This window comes from Larus michahellis, chromosome 13, assembly GCF_964199755.1.
Source record: "Larus michahellis chromosome 13, bLarMic1.1, whole genome shotgun sequence".
NCBI classification, from domain to species: domain Eukaryota; kingdom Metazoa; phylum Chordata; class Aves; order Charadriiformes; family Laridae; genus Larus; species Larus michahellis.
Window position 1 is genome coordinate 13746851 of NC_133908.1, and position 16533 is coordinate 13763383.

At 43.5% G+C, this 16533-nt stretch overlaps 1 protein-coding gene across 5 annotated transcripts in view; it reads left to right on the forward strand.

Moving 5' to 3' along the window:
• Positions 1–16533, forward strand: part of MYO1H (myosin IH) — a 41605-nt gene that overhangs the window by 15913 nt on the left and 9159 nt on the right. For 3 of the 5 annotated variants that reach the window (XM_074607038.1, XM_074607039.1, XM_074607042.1), the window contains 20 exons: positions 2293–2451; positions 3513–3628; positions 4619–4817; positions 5322–5402; positions 5842–6021; positions 7110–7208; positions 7570–7683; positions 8015–8086; positions 8733–8852; positions 9204–9271; positions 9619–9724; positions 10268–10348; positions 11994–12085; positions 13549–13643; positions 13900–13946; positions 14127–14207; positions 14693–14798; positions 15095–15212; positions 15476–15589; positions 16225–16301. In XM_074607038.1, the coding sequence (XP_074463139.1) occupies positions 2293–2451; positions 3513–3628; positions 4619–4817; positions 5322–5402; positions 5842–6021; positions 7110–7208; positions 7570–7683; positions 8015–8086; positions 8733–8852; positions 9204–9271; positions 9619–9724; positions 10268–10348; positions 11994–12085; positions 13549–13643; positions 13900–13946; positions 14127–14207; positions 14693–14798; positions 15095–15212; positions 15476–15589; positions 16225–16301 (2125 nt within the window). The remainder of the gene's footprint in view (positions 1–2292; positions 2452–3512; positions 3629–4618; positions 4818–5321; positions 5403–5841; positions 6022–7109; positions 7209–7569; positions 7684–8014; positions 8087–8732; positions 8853–9203; positions 9272–9618; positions 9725–10267; positions 10349–11993; positions 12086–13548; positions 13644–13899; positions 13947–14126; positions 14208–14692; positions 14799–15094; positions 15213–15475; positions 15590–16224; positions 16302–16533) is intronic. The other 2 variants (XM_074607041.1, XM_074607040.1) reach the window with 2 other exon arrangements.

A 16533-nucleotide genomic window follows, 5' to 3' on the forward strand; every position in this document is an offset into this window, starting at 1 on the left:
GAAGTTTGTAGAATCAAATTAAATGTTTAATATGCCAATGAAGATGAGATTTATTTTTTTTAATTTTTTTTTTTATCTCTTTCCTTCCCCTGCCATGTTCCTCCCCACCTAGATAGTGGGGTTTGTCCAGGTGTAGGTTTGAGAAGCTAAATCATCCTGTGTGTGCTGTCTTCCAAACCGATGGAACCTGAGCTAAGGACAAGCATAACAAATGGATAAGATATGCCACGTGCAGAGGAGAGAGAAAGGGCTATTAATGTTAAAAGGAAAAAAAAGTAGGTATTTTTCTGGCAAAGTTAGAAGTGACTACAGTCGCATTATGCCATAGCTCAGGAGAAATGAGGAATACCACCTCCCGCCAACCTGGAGCTGGTCACAGAGTCAGCCGGAGGCAGCGGAGGTAAAATGCAAAAAAGTAATTACTCGTACATGAAGTTAGTGCAGGTATAACTTATTTATTTTTCAGCTGTGATAGGATTTAAATAGTATGCTTTCGGAGTATCTTTCTGTTGGGAACATTGTGGTAATGTTACTGCTGAACATAAACCTACAAAGCTCAGGTCAGTCTTTCCATTCAATAAACAGATGAATATAAAGAACAGGCTGTGCTAAAAATAAGACTAACGTTAAAATTCCTGTTTAAGAGCTGACTCTTCTGAGCTTCCCTCAGGCATAAAGAATATTGTGCAGTTGAGTCCTTTGCTCTTCGTTTTGGTGAAATCCTGCTTCTAAATCCACCAAGCCTTAGTGTCCAAAGTGCTATCATCTTCCACCGGTACTATGCTGGCTCATCCCGAAAGCCTACCTCCAGAGTCAGGGTTTGCCGAAGCTTAGCAGAAACATTTCACATTGTGACTATTTACAATTTGTAAAACTTCTGCTAAAAAAAAAAACCCCAAACAAACAAAAAAACCCAAAACCCGAACAAAAAAATCCAAACCAGTGATGTGGCGCTGCATAAACAGGCCACGGCTGTCTTTTTGGTGCTTGTTCAAAATCTTACACACAATCTTCTTGAGCAGCAGAGCAGCAAAATGTAAAAAGCCAATGTCACAAAGGGCAGCATGAGAATAACGAAGGTGCTGGGCTTATGTACACGTCCCTGAGCCTGAGGAGCTGCTGGGCGCCTTCAGCTGGCGGCTGCTCAGCCAGGTTCTCTCCCCCAATTTTTTCAAAGCCTGGGAACCCTAAAAGGTAAGCTGCTCAAAATGCATTAACTTCATTTCCGTCGTCAGGGAAGTATTTTATGCATTAGGGTAGGAGTTTTACTCTGAACTGTGTAATCCTAGTGTCTTTAAACAGCAAACAAACAAGAAATCCTGGAAACACCAATGTGGCACGCTTATTGCTATAGAATAAAGAATATCCTGTTAGTCTATTTGCTAGCATGAAATTATCAGCTTGATTTAATTAAATAAAAAGCATACAATTTATTCTTACAGCCTGGGAAACAACAACTTGATCCTCAGCAGTGACTATTTTCAATACAAAGTCAGCTTCCGTGATAAAGAATCAGAAATGGTGTGTGCAAAAGACTTACGTTTTGTCAGCAACATCCTTTTTGACTCTTTCAGCTTTTTGAGAAAAATGGGGCGTGTGCTAGTAAAGGTTTAACTGTTCGCCCAAATCGCTGTTTGATTAGTTTTATCAGCTTGGTGGCCTCACTGCTCCCAGCCCGGGTCTCTTGCTGGTGTGTGGAGACATCTGCTGCCCAACTCTGAAAGCTGACTTCGATCTGCTCGCGGAAGGCACTAGGGATAATGAAGCAGTTTTGTGCAGAGTAGTATTGTAGAATTAATCTTTTTTCCCTAAAGGTCAAGTCCAACGCAGCCTTTTCTGGAGAGTCTCCATTTTTGTAGTTATATCTGTGTAAAGTAGTTGCAGGTGGTGTAGAAACTAACTATTTGTCTGGTATCTTCCTGCATTAACTTCCCAACTGTGTGCTTGCAACTGCTTTGTCTAGTTCATGAAGTGTCCCAGGTCGTAACTGCATCTTCTGAGATAGGTTTGTCTCAAGCAACTATTATGTTAGCAAGGGCTACTGGAAATTTTGGTCTTCCTCTATGATCACAGTAGTAAGTCTCAGACATCTTGACTGTAAAGAAATTGGAGTGCAAACTTGCATGGTATGAAATTGCCATCTTTGGGGAAGGTGTTAATAACAGCTTGGATAATAATCTCTTGGCATTATCCGTGCAAGGTTGATTTGGCCCCAGGGGAAGGACTTAGCCAACCCTTAGGGTCCCTACCTACTCTCTCCTAATTCTGTGTCATACAACATTTGTGTTGTAGAAAGAAGAAGTGGAAGATAACACTGACGCAAACATGGAAGGGGCTCTGATAGCCCGGGACAGAGTTGGGGTGCAGGACTTTGTGCTTTTGGACTCCCACACCAGTGAGAATGCTTTCCTGAACAACCTTCGCAAGCGATACCAAGAGAACCTCATCTACGTAAGTGCTGATCACGTGGAATCGTGTAGCCCGTGGCAGGTGAAATGTCTCTAAGTGTGGCTTTGCTAGTCAGATCTAGGAAGAATGCGTATGTGTGTTTGTCTTTATATGTATTTATCTAGCAATACACCTGGCTTAGATGTTGGTAGTACCCAGTAGAACGATCACCCAGTTGTAGTTTGTCTACTTTAGCTAATGAAAATAATAGTCTCAGCTTGCTCTGGGTTACCTTACAAAGTTTCAAACGACGTGCAGTAAATAGTAAGGGAATGGGAAAGTGAAACGCTGTCTTTGAAGGCAAGGCGGTGCTGAACATGATATCTGACCTGTCTGAGAAGTGCTGGGTACTTCACGGTGCACGCTAAGATGACTTCACAGCCATGTCCATTGTCTCAGCAGCCCCAAGGTTATACATTGGCTTATAGCAGTGGCAAGTAGTATCTAAACATGTCCTTTGTCAAATGAGGACTGATATTTATATAACACTAATGGAAAGAAATGAAAAGAATGTAAAACAGGGCATTTCAGTGTGCTGAAAATGCATACAAATAAAGGAAAATGTAATGTGCCCTGAAATGTGTTATTTGATCACCTTTCACAGTCAGGAAGGAATTTTCTCTGTTGAACAGCTGTCTGTGGAATAGCTGTCCTACTTGTCTACAGCATTAGTTACTGGTCATTTACAAAGATTTTTGTGAAACAGAGTTGGGATAGTAAACGCATTATTAGGTTAACTTTAAGTAAGAAAAAAAAATTCCATAAGCATCTTGAGATATCAAAACCTTGTATGTAACATCTAACGCTCTAAGCTGACTCTTATTGTTCAACGCCACTCTTCTCTGGGTAGATTTTGCAAGAAGTTTGGGGTTGTCTTTGAAATAGCGACACCTGTGGAGTTTTTCTCGTTTGCTTTTTTTTCCCCCCCTCTCAAAACGAGTTCTGTACCATCTTTTCCAGTTGTTCTCGCATAATGTTCTGATGTACGTGACGACTCCTTTTGGGAGCTGTCATTGCAGTGATGGAACAGGTTTCCCACCTGTATGCGTTCTTTCTCCCTGCAGACATATATTGGTACTCTTCTTGTATCTGTCAACCCTTACAAAGAGCTGGATATCTACACAGTCACGCAGATGCAGCTGTATCGAGGGGTAAACTTTTTTGAACTGCCACCACATCTGTAAGTAGAGCCCTTAAGATTTCAGTTCATATTAATAAATTGGGTGTTCTCTGTAATGCTGTGTCCTAGCAGCAGGGATGTGTATCCACAGTCACTAGGTCTGGTGAATGCTGATATTCTTATCTACCTGTGGGTAAGGATGTGTTTGTCTTTATCTTCTATCTGACTGTAAGAATAAAAGAGGAATAAAAGGGTTGCAGAAGTTGATGCTGGGGAAACTGTAGGGGAAGAGTAATCCTGAAGATAACTCTCCAGACTAGTACTCAGCGTGTTCTCCTCATTACACATGGTCTAGTCAGACCACTGCTTGACTGTGTCCATGTGCAAGTCACCATCTTCTCCTTCGGTTGTTCGAAACACTCTGATCGTCTTGCCTTGCCCTCTGAGGCCCCGTGTGAGTGCGGACAGCCACAGGGCTAGCAGAGTGCTCATGCACAGCCTCCAGTCGGACTTCCCATGAGGGGAAGAAACCTGACATTCTGAACTCTGAGCTGGAATTTTTTTGGTGGTTGGAAGCTGTAGGGTGGTGATCTGAGTAGGTTTTTCTCTTTCTTTTTTCCCTTTTTTTTTTTTTTTCCCCTCCCTTAAGCAGCATGTTGGTGAAGGCTCTGCTATTGGTTATCTTTGTGTCTGTCTTTATCAGCAGAAGTTGAGATCTTCCCTGGAATCAAAACTGCCTCTTCTGCTTTGGAAGAGGGAGTCCCTGCTGTGTATGAACTGTATTCACCAGGAATACACGCAGCCTGTATAAATCCTACAGCAGCAGTGGGGAAAAAGAATAAGCCCGCTCTGTCCCTCAAATACAGACTGGGGTTTTTTTCTATGAGACCTCAAGTCAGTCTCATGTTTTAAGGTGTGCTTTCCCATCGTGTCCAATACTTGTAATGTTAGACGAGGAGTAAGTAATTCTGAAAAATCTTTGATACTCTGCCACATTGCCATTCCTAACGGATGTTTCTGTTCTGAATACTTCTTGTGATCCTTGTTCAGATATGCCATAGCTGACAACGCCTACCGGGTGATGTGCAGTGAGTACAACAACCATTTCATCCTCATCTCTGGGGAGAGCGGAGCTGGGAAGACAGAAGCATCCAAGAAGATCTTGCAGTATTACGCAGTAACCTGTCCAACTACGGAGCAGCTGCAGATCGTCCGTGATCGACTGCTACTTTCCAATCCTGTTCTGGAGGTAAAAACTAAATAGAGGTAAAAATGCGATGGCCTCACTCCATAAGACTTTGATGCAAGTCTACACACCTGCACCCAGGAACGGCCTCCAGTTTTACATGATTTTGTGCTTGCATCCACAACATAAACAATAACAAACATTCGGCCTCTTGGCAGCACAACCTCTGAAAGAATGCTTGGCATTTAACATCACTTCGTGTTTAGAAATTAAACTTGGGGTTTATAGTGGAGAATAGCTGAAAACTGGGAGTACAAGGAAACTGTACACCATGCCACAGTTCCTTGTGGCTTCAGTTATAGGTCATATAAGAAAGAACGATAGTTTGCTTATCTGAATCCCACATTAAAGCTAGGGAAATACATTAGTTTCTGTTTCTCTAATCCCACTAAATTCTGTAGAAGGACTCGGCTGATGCAGCAAGTCTGTTACTGGAACGTTGTCCTATCGTGGGTGTCAGGTTCTCGGTAAGATGACAAGTAACTTAGTCTATCTGTTTATCCATAGGCTTTTGGAAATGCAAAAACTCTGCGTAATGACAACTCAAGTAGATTTGGGAAATACATGGATATCCAATTTGATTTTAAGGTGAGAACAAACTTAATGGACCGCTATTAAAACAAGTTGCATCAGTGAACTGCTTGGACGCTTACCAGGCAGCACGGGATTTATTAAGACTTACACTGCAGTTTTCTGACCCTATTTTTACAGGCATTGCATTTTGCGAGTAAAGTGACTAGTTGTACATCCTGAAACCTTCTTATATTACTGGCAATACTGCCAGCGCGCAGTAGAAAGCTAATATAGATTGTTGTAAAGCACAAATTACACCAGAAGGACAGCAGACTCTTTAGATACAGCTTGTACTGTTGTTGGATACTAACTCTTAAACACAAGATGGCAGATGAGTAACAGCAGAAACATGCCTCTCCTGACACTGCTCCTTGTTCCTAGCTGTGGAGGAACAGCCGTCGCAATGATGTTGTTTATATCTATTGGTGTTGATCTGACTGCTTTGTTCTGCTAGGGAGCTCCAGTAGGAGGGCACATCCTCAGTTACCTAATTGAGAAATCCCGAGTTGTCCATCAAAACCACGGAGAAAGGAATTTCCATATTTTCTACCAGTTATTAGAGGGTGGAGACAAGGATCTTCTCTGCTGGCTTGGGCTGGAGCGCAACCCCCAAAAGTACGCGTATCTCATCCAGGTCGGTGAGAGCGTGTCCCTCTCTCTCTGTATTTTGCACCTAGAATTGTAGGGATTGCAAATGCAGCTTTCCTCACTAAGTGCACTGCTGAGCTTCTAGGAGAACACACTGTGTCAGGCTGTAGTGAAACTTGCAGGCAGGTTGGTGGCAAACATATTTGCCCTGAAGCTGTCATACACCGTTCTACGCTGGGTGCTTTTGTAGCAGGACCTGTTCTAGCTATGATGGCCTAAGGACGCACGTGATACGTGGCTTAGTAAGGGATAATGTATCTCATTGGATCAGCTCATAATAGTTGTGGGGACAGAAACGAGTTTTTGGGCAACATGACGCAGTGACAGCAAGGCCGTCAGAGCTGAAAAAAGGTCACTTTCACCAGGTCTCTTCTTAATTGTGTATTCCCCATGTTCTGTGCGCGCAGAATGGCTTACTGCTGCTGTGAGCATGTAAACACTCTTAAGCAAATGTCACCAAACCATTCAATGACCCTGGTCCCTCTGGTACAGTCAAGACACTTCTTGATTCATTGAGAAGAGTGGTCTGAGCTACTAAACAGCAGAGTAGTACCTGTCTGCAAGTTACGCTTTGTATAAAAGCATCTCTTCTAAGGCCCCGTTGTCAGAACCTGGTATAAAAGGAGTTTCTTGGGATTTATGGACCTCATATTATAGACATCCATAGGTATGGTTATGCGCTATACAGCTCACTTCATGGTAGTGCGCTCAGTTTCCTTTCTTCCTTGGTAGTGAAGAATACTTGGGCGGAAGATAATATTACCATAAAAATGGAAGATGGCTGGAAGCTCAAGCTCTTCACAAGCCTTAGCCATTTTATGGCAATCACTATCCAAGGTCAATGCTTTAAGTTATCCGAAGATGTAAGTATAAGCTGAAAGATCTGATCAAATGAGCCACTTTCAGGATTAGCAGGAGTGAAATAAACTTGCGAGCTAGTTGCAGACTGCACCTGTACAGGCTGAGGAAACTGGAAATGAAAGTGGTACGCCTAGTAGTATGCTATGTTTGTTGCTGATAATAAAATTGCTTTGCCAATGAATTGTACTAATTTATCTTTCTTTTACTGTACAGGGTCGATGTGCCAAAGTGTTTTCTATTAATGACAAAAATGACTGGAAAGTAGTCCGCAAAGCTTTTTCTATCATTGACTTTACTGAAAAAGATATAGAGGTATGCATGTAAAAGGGACTGAGCCTACCAAAGGGAATTTAAATAAGGAGCATACTGCTGTCTTTCCTTAAAAGTGATGAAAGCAGTCTTGCTTGGGAGAGGTGTTAAGGATGGAATAGGACGTGATTTGGGGGGGGACTGAGGGGAGTGGGTGGGTGATGAGCTCTATCACTTGGTACAGCTTGATGGCAACTGGTGGTAGCATGTCTCTGAAGCAGGCTGTCTGACTCGCCTCCTTCAGCTTAGCCAATATTCTGCTTATTAGCACGGGTAGTACCGATTAGTACCTTATTAGCACAATTAGTACCATCCCATGGAGCTGTGGGAACCTGTTTTCTAATGGTGTATCTCTCGTTATTAGCATCTCTTTGGAATTGTTGCTAGCGTCCTACACCTTGGGAACATTCAGTTTGAAGAAGACAGCAATGGACATGCCATCATTCGTGATGGCACGCAGATCAAATGGATTTCAAAGGTATCTTTTCTGAGATGGTGTCAATATTACAAGTGCTGTGAAGAAAGCCTTGACACTAATGTCTTTTTTTTCTTAAGGACAAAAACATCTGTTCCCAAAAGCAGAAGGATTGCTGTATAAATACCCAGCTCACGTTATAGACTGTCTTGAATTGTAGGGCCCCTTTTCTCTATAGCATATCTCTCTGAAACTTCCTTACTTATTGTTGCTCAAAGATGAGTGTAACTGGGAATGGACCAGGGGGGTTATGCCCTACTGATCACACAGTACTGCTTATTTAAACACTCTCCCGCTGGTCATACTCTGAGCGCAAGTATTTCTTTCTCTGCAGCTACTGGGTGTGCACTTGTCCATTCTGCAGGAAGCTCTCACCCATCGGAAGATCGAAGCCAGATCCGAAGAGGTATCGAGTAGTTCTCTGTAACCCCAGGCAGCTGGGAGCCACCCCAGCTAGTGGTGGTGACAGATAAGGAGTTCTGTTCTTAGCAGTGTTATAGTATGAACAGATCGCTCTCTCCTTCTCCGTATCACCTTCCTCTTCTAGCCTGAGATGTTAAACTAAAACGTATTCCCAGTATCAGAGGTTTACTGTGGAACAAGGTAGTAACTATGAAAAAAAGCTAGGAACAGGGACTTGCAGGCAGCCCTGTGTTTGAGCCAAACAATTTCCTTTTGTTCAGTCCCTGGAGTGCTTCATGGGAAACTGGCTGCACAGACAGGAAAGCGCTGGTAAAAACCGTTCTTTGACCATTTTGTACTAAGTTTAATAATAAAACTAAAAGGAAGTCAGAATACTTCCCCCACTGGTCTAAATTAGTGCTGTCCAAAACGTAGTATCACAGTCCCGCTGGCTCATGGCCATACACCAGACTGAAGTGACACTAATGGTAAATAAAGCTGTAGGCAGCTACAGCTCAGACTGGCTGAGCGCTGTGCTGGGGTATAAGACAACGTGGCTGGTTCTCCAAGCCACAAGCGTGAACTGGCTTTGCAGAAGTTTGATCAGGTGTGGTGTTTGTCATCTCTGGCCTATCTTTATTTATTTTTAGGTCCTAAGCCCATTGAACGTAGATCTGGCATTCTATGCTCGGGATGCAGTAGCAAAGGCAATTTATGGACGAACTTTCACTTGGCTAGTCAACAAAATTAACGGCTCTCTAGCCAACAAGGTTGGTTTCTTGTCTAGTGTCTTCCTAAACACAGAGCGCTCCTACCACGCTGAGCAGAGCTTCTCCAATGAGGCTCTACAGCACTCGTCACCAAATATCTTGATTGCTTGATAATTGATGTATGGGCATCCCACAGCAGTGAGCTGGAAAGCTGTTTAATTAGGTGTGGAAGGTGGTATGTTAAAGAGTTGTAGCAGTTCGTTACCTGCTTTAAAGTGGCTACTCCATTGGCACGTGGTACAAAGCTCTCGAACAGAAAGCTTAAAATTTAGGTGAAGGAAACAACATGAAACATGCAGGGAAGAAGTGTGAGCTGAAGCAGCAATTACAGAGCAATGGTATCTTCAACAGGATTCAACTCGGAAAACTGTCATCGGCCTGCTGGATATCTATGGTTTTGAAGTGCTGGACACAAACAGGTAACAGCTGTTCCTGAGGCTTGGGGTGATCTGTCCTCACGCTGCTGGGTGCAGGTGCTGAAGTCCTACATGGCTTCTTGAGTGTAGTCTTATCCCAGCAAGGCAAGCTAGAGGTGACTGCCAAATCTGAGTGCATTGGGTTAGCTGAACGCGTTGGAGAAAGCTTTAGCTTGTGCGGCTTGCCTGGATTTGAGCCGTTGGTACAACAGCGTGGGAGGAATGCGTGGCTTTGATCTGTGTAGAAGTGGGCTGTCTGGCTGGAAAACAGTAGGTAGTGGTAAACTGTAACAGTGGTAAAACCGTCCATGCAATAAATAAAAACTAATGTTCATTTAACCACTCTGAAGCTTTGAGCAGTTCTGCATAAATTACTGCAATGAGAAGCTCCAGCAGCTGTTGATTGAGATGACCTTGAAAGCAGAGCAGGAGGAGTATGAACTGGAAGGAATAGAGGTAATTTATTATTTTTCCCCCTCCCTTTTTTTCTTTGAACTGCCATTACACTGAATGCTTTTGATCATCAATGAAGAAAGCATCCTGCTTTTTTTATACTTCCCACGTGAACAAGTCAAAGTAAAAAAAATAAGATAGCCGTGGCTCTCATTCTGTAGCCCTTTCGCAGTGTAATCTAGCCTAAACTTAATTTACATCATCTAAGAAAGGAACGAGACGTTCCCCAAAACTCAGAAGGTCAGCAGTGACAATGTCACTGTAGAAATGAAGAGCTCCAACAGCGTAGACACTGGCAGATGGAGTGTGTTAACATAGAGAATAAGAGGATGGTCTGGGCTGCTGAAAGCAAGAAGACGGTAGTGTGAGGTGGTGGATCCCTGTGCTGTCACTTTTTCCCCAGCAGCTCAGTTGGTCCTAAATCACAACACCGATCTCTACTGGGATTGGAACCTTGCTCCAAACAACTTAAAATTTTCAAGGAAAAGATCTTCCTCTAAAACTCTTCTTCTTTTTTTTTTTTTTTTTTTTTCTCCTTATTTCCAGTGGGAACCAATTCCATATTTTAACAACAAGATCATCTGCGACCTGGTTGAACAGAAGCATAAAGGAATAATCTCCATTCTGGTAAGAACAGAGTTTGTGCTACTTAAATTAAAATGCCTGCCTGTTCCCTACTGTAATGGTCCATAATCATATTTTTTCCTCTAATTATGTGATGGGTCTGCATTATCCAGAATGTAAACAAATAGATGTTGTAAACAAAGACCCAGAAGATTAAGGTAGAGGATCTGCTTGCTAGAGAGCTGTGGGTTTTAAAGGAGTTAGGCTGCTTCCACAGCAACTCTGAGTGCTTGAGAAGGCAGGCCTAGGCCACTCTCTCCGCTTCTTGCCTGAAGACACTGAGACGTAGAGGGAAGGTACCTGCAGCAACTATAGATTCCATAGAATCATAGAATGGTTAGAGTTGGAAGGGACCTTAAAGATCATCTAGTCCAACCCCCCTGCTCTGGGCAGGGACAGCTCCCGCTAGCCCAGGTTGCTCAAAGCCCCGTCTAACCTGGCCTTGAACACTTCCAGGGATGGGGCACATCCAGGGATTGCTTCTCTGGGCAACCTGGGCCACGGTCTCACCACAGCTGGCTTTAGTCAGCAACAGGGATGGGAGCCGGGCTTCTTCTGAGTACAATTAGGGAGACTGCAGAGCACCAGGAGTGCTCCTCCGTGGCCACCTGAAGCCAGACATCCAGGCTCTCGTAAAGATGAAAAGAGGACAATTCATCCCATTTATCTGCTTATGCGATTTGCTAGTCTTAATCTCTGATGCTTCAGAATGGCTGAGCTAACAGAGAAGCTTGAGAGCTGCCTACCTCCTCCTGGTTCTTCCTCTTGCTTCCTTGCCAGCTTCTAAAATACTGATCTGAAGAAGATCCTCTTTGTGCCTTCATAGGGATGGCAGGAGAAATGGGAGAGGCTGAAGGCAGCTCTCTCCAGAGCCTTTAACACAGAGCTTGTTCTGCAATGCTGTGTAATGCTTTTTGCTTCGAGAAGTGTGTACTTCCATGGGGAGGAGTTTGAGCACGCAAGCTAACTACCATGATGTAGCTCTTTCTTGCATGCAAACCCTAATTAGTAAGAAATCTAGTGATCTTCCTGTAGAGACCTGTAGCCGAACGTGAAGTTGAGTTCTCCCTTGCTACTATTCCGACATGTCCACAAAGCTGAGAATTTTTATCACCTCGTTACAGAAGATTAGTACATCGTAATCCAGAGAAGGTGCCGCTGAAGCTCAGCATTAGCTTGACATTGCAATGGATTGCTCTTTTAAGCGGGACTTTTCTACACGTGGTACAACTGGGGGAGCAGGAGTTGTGTCTCTTGGGTTAGAAAAGGGTAATCTATAAGCTCGTCTTCCCCTTCCAACTCTGCGCAATTCATCCAGACCGAGAGTCCTTCAGATCCTTCTGAATTGTGGTGTCTAATGATGTCATCTTTCTCACTGTTTAAGTGAACTACAAATAATAAAGGATGAAGCAGGGCATTGCCAAATTTGGAAGAAAAAGGTAGATTTGACTTGACTTGATTTATCTTGACAGTTCTGAAAACAGATAAGCGAAGCTCTAAATGTAACTAGGAAATTGCCTGTGTAAAATAGAACTCATCTCAAATGGTATCCAAGCTCTTTGGTTTTGCATAACGAAGTTGTACGAAATATTAGCAAGGAGGGAGTAGTCTGTTCAGAGCAGCATTTGATTCAGTGCTGCTGTTTCAGGATGAAGAATGCTTACGACCTGGTGAAGCGACTGATCTGAGCTTCTTGGAAAAGCTGGAAGAGAAAGTAGGAGATCATGCCCACTTCGTGACGTATGCATTTACGCTCTGTATCCTATCGCAGACAGAACTCTTCCCATCTCTTACCCATAACAGAGTATTGGGGAGGGAGGGAACAATTTTTGCTTTGTACCGAAGGAAGTCGAGCAGCCCATCCACTGTCTAACGTTGTAATGTTCTACACTGTTAGAGTATGTCCTGGGGTACTGGGGAGGTGGTGGGGGGGATTCCTGTCTCTTTACTAGTGTGATGCTGATCTTTGAGTCTGGTTTCATTCCACGCTAACTTTAGAGACTAAAGATTAGATGGCTTTGGCCCATGATTTTGGCCTGTGAATGTTAGTTGGCTTTGGCCAGTGGGGGCTTTGTCCCCCACTGACTCCAGGGAAAGCTGAAGATATTGTGAAGAGGAGTTTAATGCCCCAGGCTGCGAGGGGTAGATAAATGTTTTTCAAGCGTCCGTCTGGATATGTGTGAGCTTTCGGTAGGAAGAGGGAAGAAACGTGCTCCTGCTCGTATCTCCCAGATGAGTGGTGTTTTGGTTAATGCTCAATTTGTAGTATTTTCGGATTCAGTTTTGGTGGCAGATGAACGTGTTGGCCCTGGGCTGTTCTGGCAGTTCCCAGCAGAAGCCCGCTGAAGGGCTTTGACAAGTCGTCAGTTCAGAGTCGCGCTGCTGAATTGTCACCGTTTCTACATCTCTGAAGTTCATCGCAGCCAAGTGGAAAATTTGTAGCCAACTTCCTTGTCACCACAATGTGCCTTAATACTGTTCTGCCTGATTAAAAGCTTTAAATAGAAGTGCTAGAGCTACTTAAATGGGATCTGTACTTGGCGATACTCTTGGAAGGAAATTTTGATGTACTAATGTGCTGTTGTGACACACAACTCTGCTGTTAGTGACTGCTTACAAAGCTGAAACTTAAACTGTTAAGTTGCTCTTTTATTTTTTTTTTCTTTTCCTTTTTTCTTTTTCCCCAGGAGTCCTTGCTTTCTAAAATTTTCCTGCTATTCTTAAAAATTTTGATTCCTCCTTTGTCTTTGGGTTCTTGTTCTAGGGCAAAATATCTCAAACAATCCTTTCCTCCCCTCCCCACCCCATTTTCACTTTGGAATTGAGGAAGCTGGTGATCTTTTTCTTATGTAGGCAGTGAGACTGTATTTAAATGAATGTTATAAGAGGAAATCTTGATAGTTCTGGAATCGGTGATCATTGCCAAATGGCAAGGATAGGTCACAGATATTTTGGGGAGCTTGTGGTGACTGACTTTCTCCAGCTTTTTCAACTGACGCTGAATTTTGCCGTTAGCTGTTCAGAATGGACAGATAGATGATAATTTGATTACGGGCCGTAACCGCGTAGTCAGAGCCATATTGATAGAACAGACATTAGGCTCCCAGCTCTCCTACAGCTGCTTTTTGTGCAGGTAACTTTTCGACAAGCTGAGGAAGCCTATTTGCTGCTTTTTCTCTTGGTGGGTTTTTTTTCCCCTGCAGTCGCAAGCTCGCAGACCAGAAAACACGGAAATCGATTGACTGGGTGGATTTCCGCCTCCTTCACTACGCAGGAGAAGTCACGTACTGTGCTGTTGGTGAGTGTGAACAAAGTGCCTGAAGTCTAGGGGTTACCTGAGCTTTTCAGCCAATGTGGTAGATAATAACTTGATGTGAAGATGAAATACAAGATACCTGCCCTCTGAAGGTACTGCTACTTGAAAGACTTAAGCATGAGTGTGGTGTGGATTTCGAGGATATCAGTTTCCAGATTTTGTGTTCAAGTGTGTAGCCTTCAAAAAGAACTAAACCTTGTTTTGTTTTGTGGGTTCGTTGTTTTGGTTTTTTTTTCAGGATTTCTGGAGAAGAATAACGATCTCCTGTACAGAAACCTGAAAGAGGTAGGAAAAGGCTCTTAAGTCACCTTGCTTGAAGCAGAGATGTTTTGCAGAAGATGTATTTAATCTCTGTAGCAGACAAGAACATATCTTTCTCCTTAGCAATGTTCTTTAGGCACCTACATGCATGTCCCTAATAGCACACCTGCTAAATAAGGCAGCTTTTCACTTCTCCTGTTTCAGGTGCTGTGCAACTCTAAAAATGGCATCATTAGAGACTGCTTTTTACTATCAGAGCTAGACAACAGGAGGAGACCAGAGACTGTGAGTTTCACCTTTAGCCTTAACTTTGAATATAAACTCAACTTCCCAAGTCTTGATTTAACCACTGATCCCGTCCTTAGTCTCGAATTCAGTGGATTGTTTTTCTTTTGCTGGTGTTACACCCCTGCTAGCTTCCTGGTAGTTGAGCAGTGATGTTGCTGAGACAGGAGCTACCAATGTGACATACCTTAATGTTGTTATTAATGCATCCTTCTAAAACGAACCCCGTGACTAGCATCCAACAGCAGTTAGTTTCTGAAGGGCTGCCTTGCGTGTCCAGCTGCGTGGCAGGGGTTCAAATGTTCCTGCTAAGCACTCTGTCTAGGTAACTTATGATTTAACTATGCTTCAAAAGTTTTGTGATCCTAATGCATATGTCAGCCTTTTGCTTAACACTTTTAAGATGGGTGCAGGGAACGAGTTGACTTCAATTACTGCAGCGCTTGAATTCCAAAGCTAAGAAACGTCTTTCGATGTCGTCTTAGGTTGCAACCCAGTTCAAAAATAGTCTGATGAGCCTTATAGAAATCCTGATGTCCAAGGAGCCTTCTTATGTCCGATGTATTAAACCGAATGAGAACAAGGAGCCTGGTAAGACATTGGGCTGAAGGCACGTTGAGATAAAGGAATGAATTGAGGGAGATTTTAGCTTGTAGATAGGTACAGCAGATAAAATATATTTATATATATTTTATATATATATATAGATAGATTAGAGAAAGATTAAAAATATATATATATATATATTTCTTGGTTAAACTAGCAGCAAAGTCATCGCCCTGAGTAACTGTGGATTTGATCCCTTCCTTATCTGTCCCGGTACATGGACAAGTGAGTGAGCTTCCACAGACAGTGTTTACCACTGGATATTTATGTCCTTACTACAGGGAAGTTTGATGATTATCTGATCCGACATCAGGTGAAATACCTGGGACTGATGGAGCACTTGCGGGTGAGACGAGCTGGCTTTGCATATCGGCGGAAGTATGAACTCTTCTTGCAAAGGTAAGCAGAGCTGTTCTGCCATCTAGCCAGGCAAACCCGCCCTTCCATGAAGGCTTCAGAGCAAGGTTTGTTTAAATGTCAAGTCCCAGTGATATGAGATATGGAGATGTCAGCAGACAGGTGGCTTTTGTCTGTATGCATTTTGATCTGCTTTGGTATCTTCTGCCTTGAATAAAGCAGTAGGAATTTGCTGGGGAGAGAGTTTCAGGAAGGGGTTCCTCAAATATCAAGTCATTTGTGGTGATGTCTTGCTGATCTTTCAGGTATAAATCCCTCTGTCCAGCTACCTGGCCACATTGGCATGGCCCAGCAGCTGAGGGTGTGGAGAGGCTCATCAAGCATATCGGTTACAAGCCTGAGGAATACAAATTAGGAAGGTAAACTTCCTTTCTCTGGCTGTGATCTCTGCTGGTTGGCTGCATGGTGCTTGCCATATTTGATCCTCTGTCCTGTCTGTGACTGCAAGCCACCATGTGTCCCTTTCCAGAGAGCCGCAAGATGTAGCGGTGTGAACAGATCCCTTTAGCTTGGCTCTTGCTTGAGCATGTGAACTGCGCGGACCTGCCTGGGTCTGCAAACCTGATAGATTCTGATTAGTGACTTCTTTAAAACAGGCCAAAGTGACCTCACCCCAAAGGTATACAGTGCACAGGAGCAAGGAGGCAGATAAAAAGCCCAGAGGCATAAACTTCCTCTTTATTTTTACCTTCCTGTTTCCATGGAAGCTTGAATCCAGTTGAGTTTCTTTCATCTCTGGGTTAGGGGAGATGGGCTGCCTCGCTTCAGCTCCAGGTCTCCCTGCTTGCTTGGCCAGAGGCAACTTGCTTGTCTTAAGCTTGGGTTCTTTTCTTAACTGTCTTTTGCAGCCAGCCCTGAACCCACAACCGTGTCCTCCCTGCTAAGGCACGGGGCAAGGCAGGGCTCTCTAATGTCGCCTTCTGACTCTGAGCCTGGTTAGGGCAGCTGAAGCCATGGCTCACTGTGAATAAGCTGTTCACGGTCTCTTTTTCAGAACCAAAATATTCATTCGTTTCCCAAAGACTCTGTTTGCTACTGAAGATGCATTTGAATTCAGAAAGCACCTGTTAGGTATGGTTCCAGTTCCCTTTGGTTATATATAGACTAAGAAGCAGAGCCTGGGTGGACTGTTTTTCTGGGCTCCGGGTTCACGCAGCAGATGCACCGTGGTGCGAGCTGAGAGCACTGGTCTGCATCGCTTTGGAGAGTCCAAGGAAAAATTAGTAATCTTTTTCCAGGGTGGGGCGAAATCATGAGCTATACTGCTTGAGTTCTAGATACATATCATAGCTCCTTGGTCCTA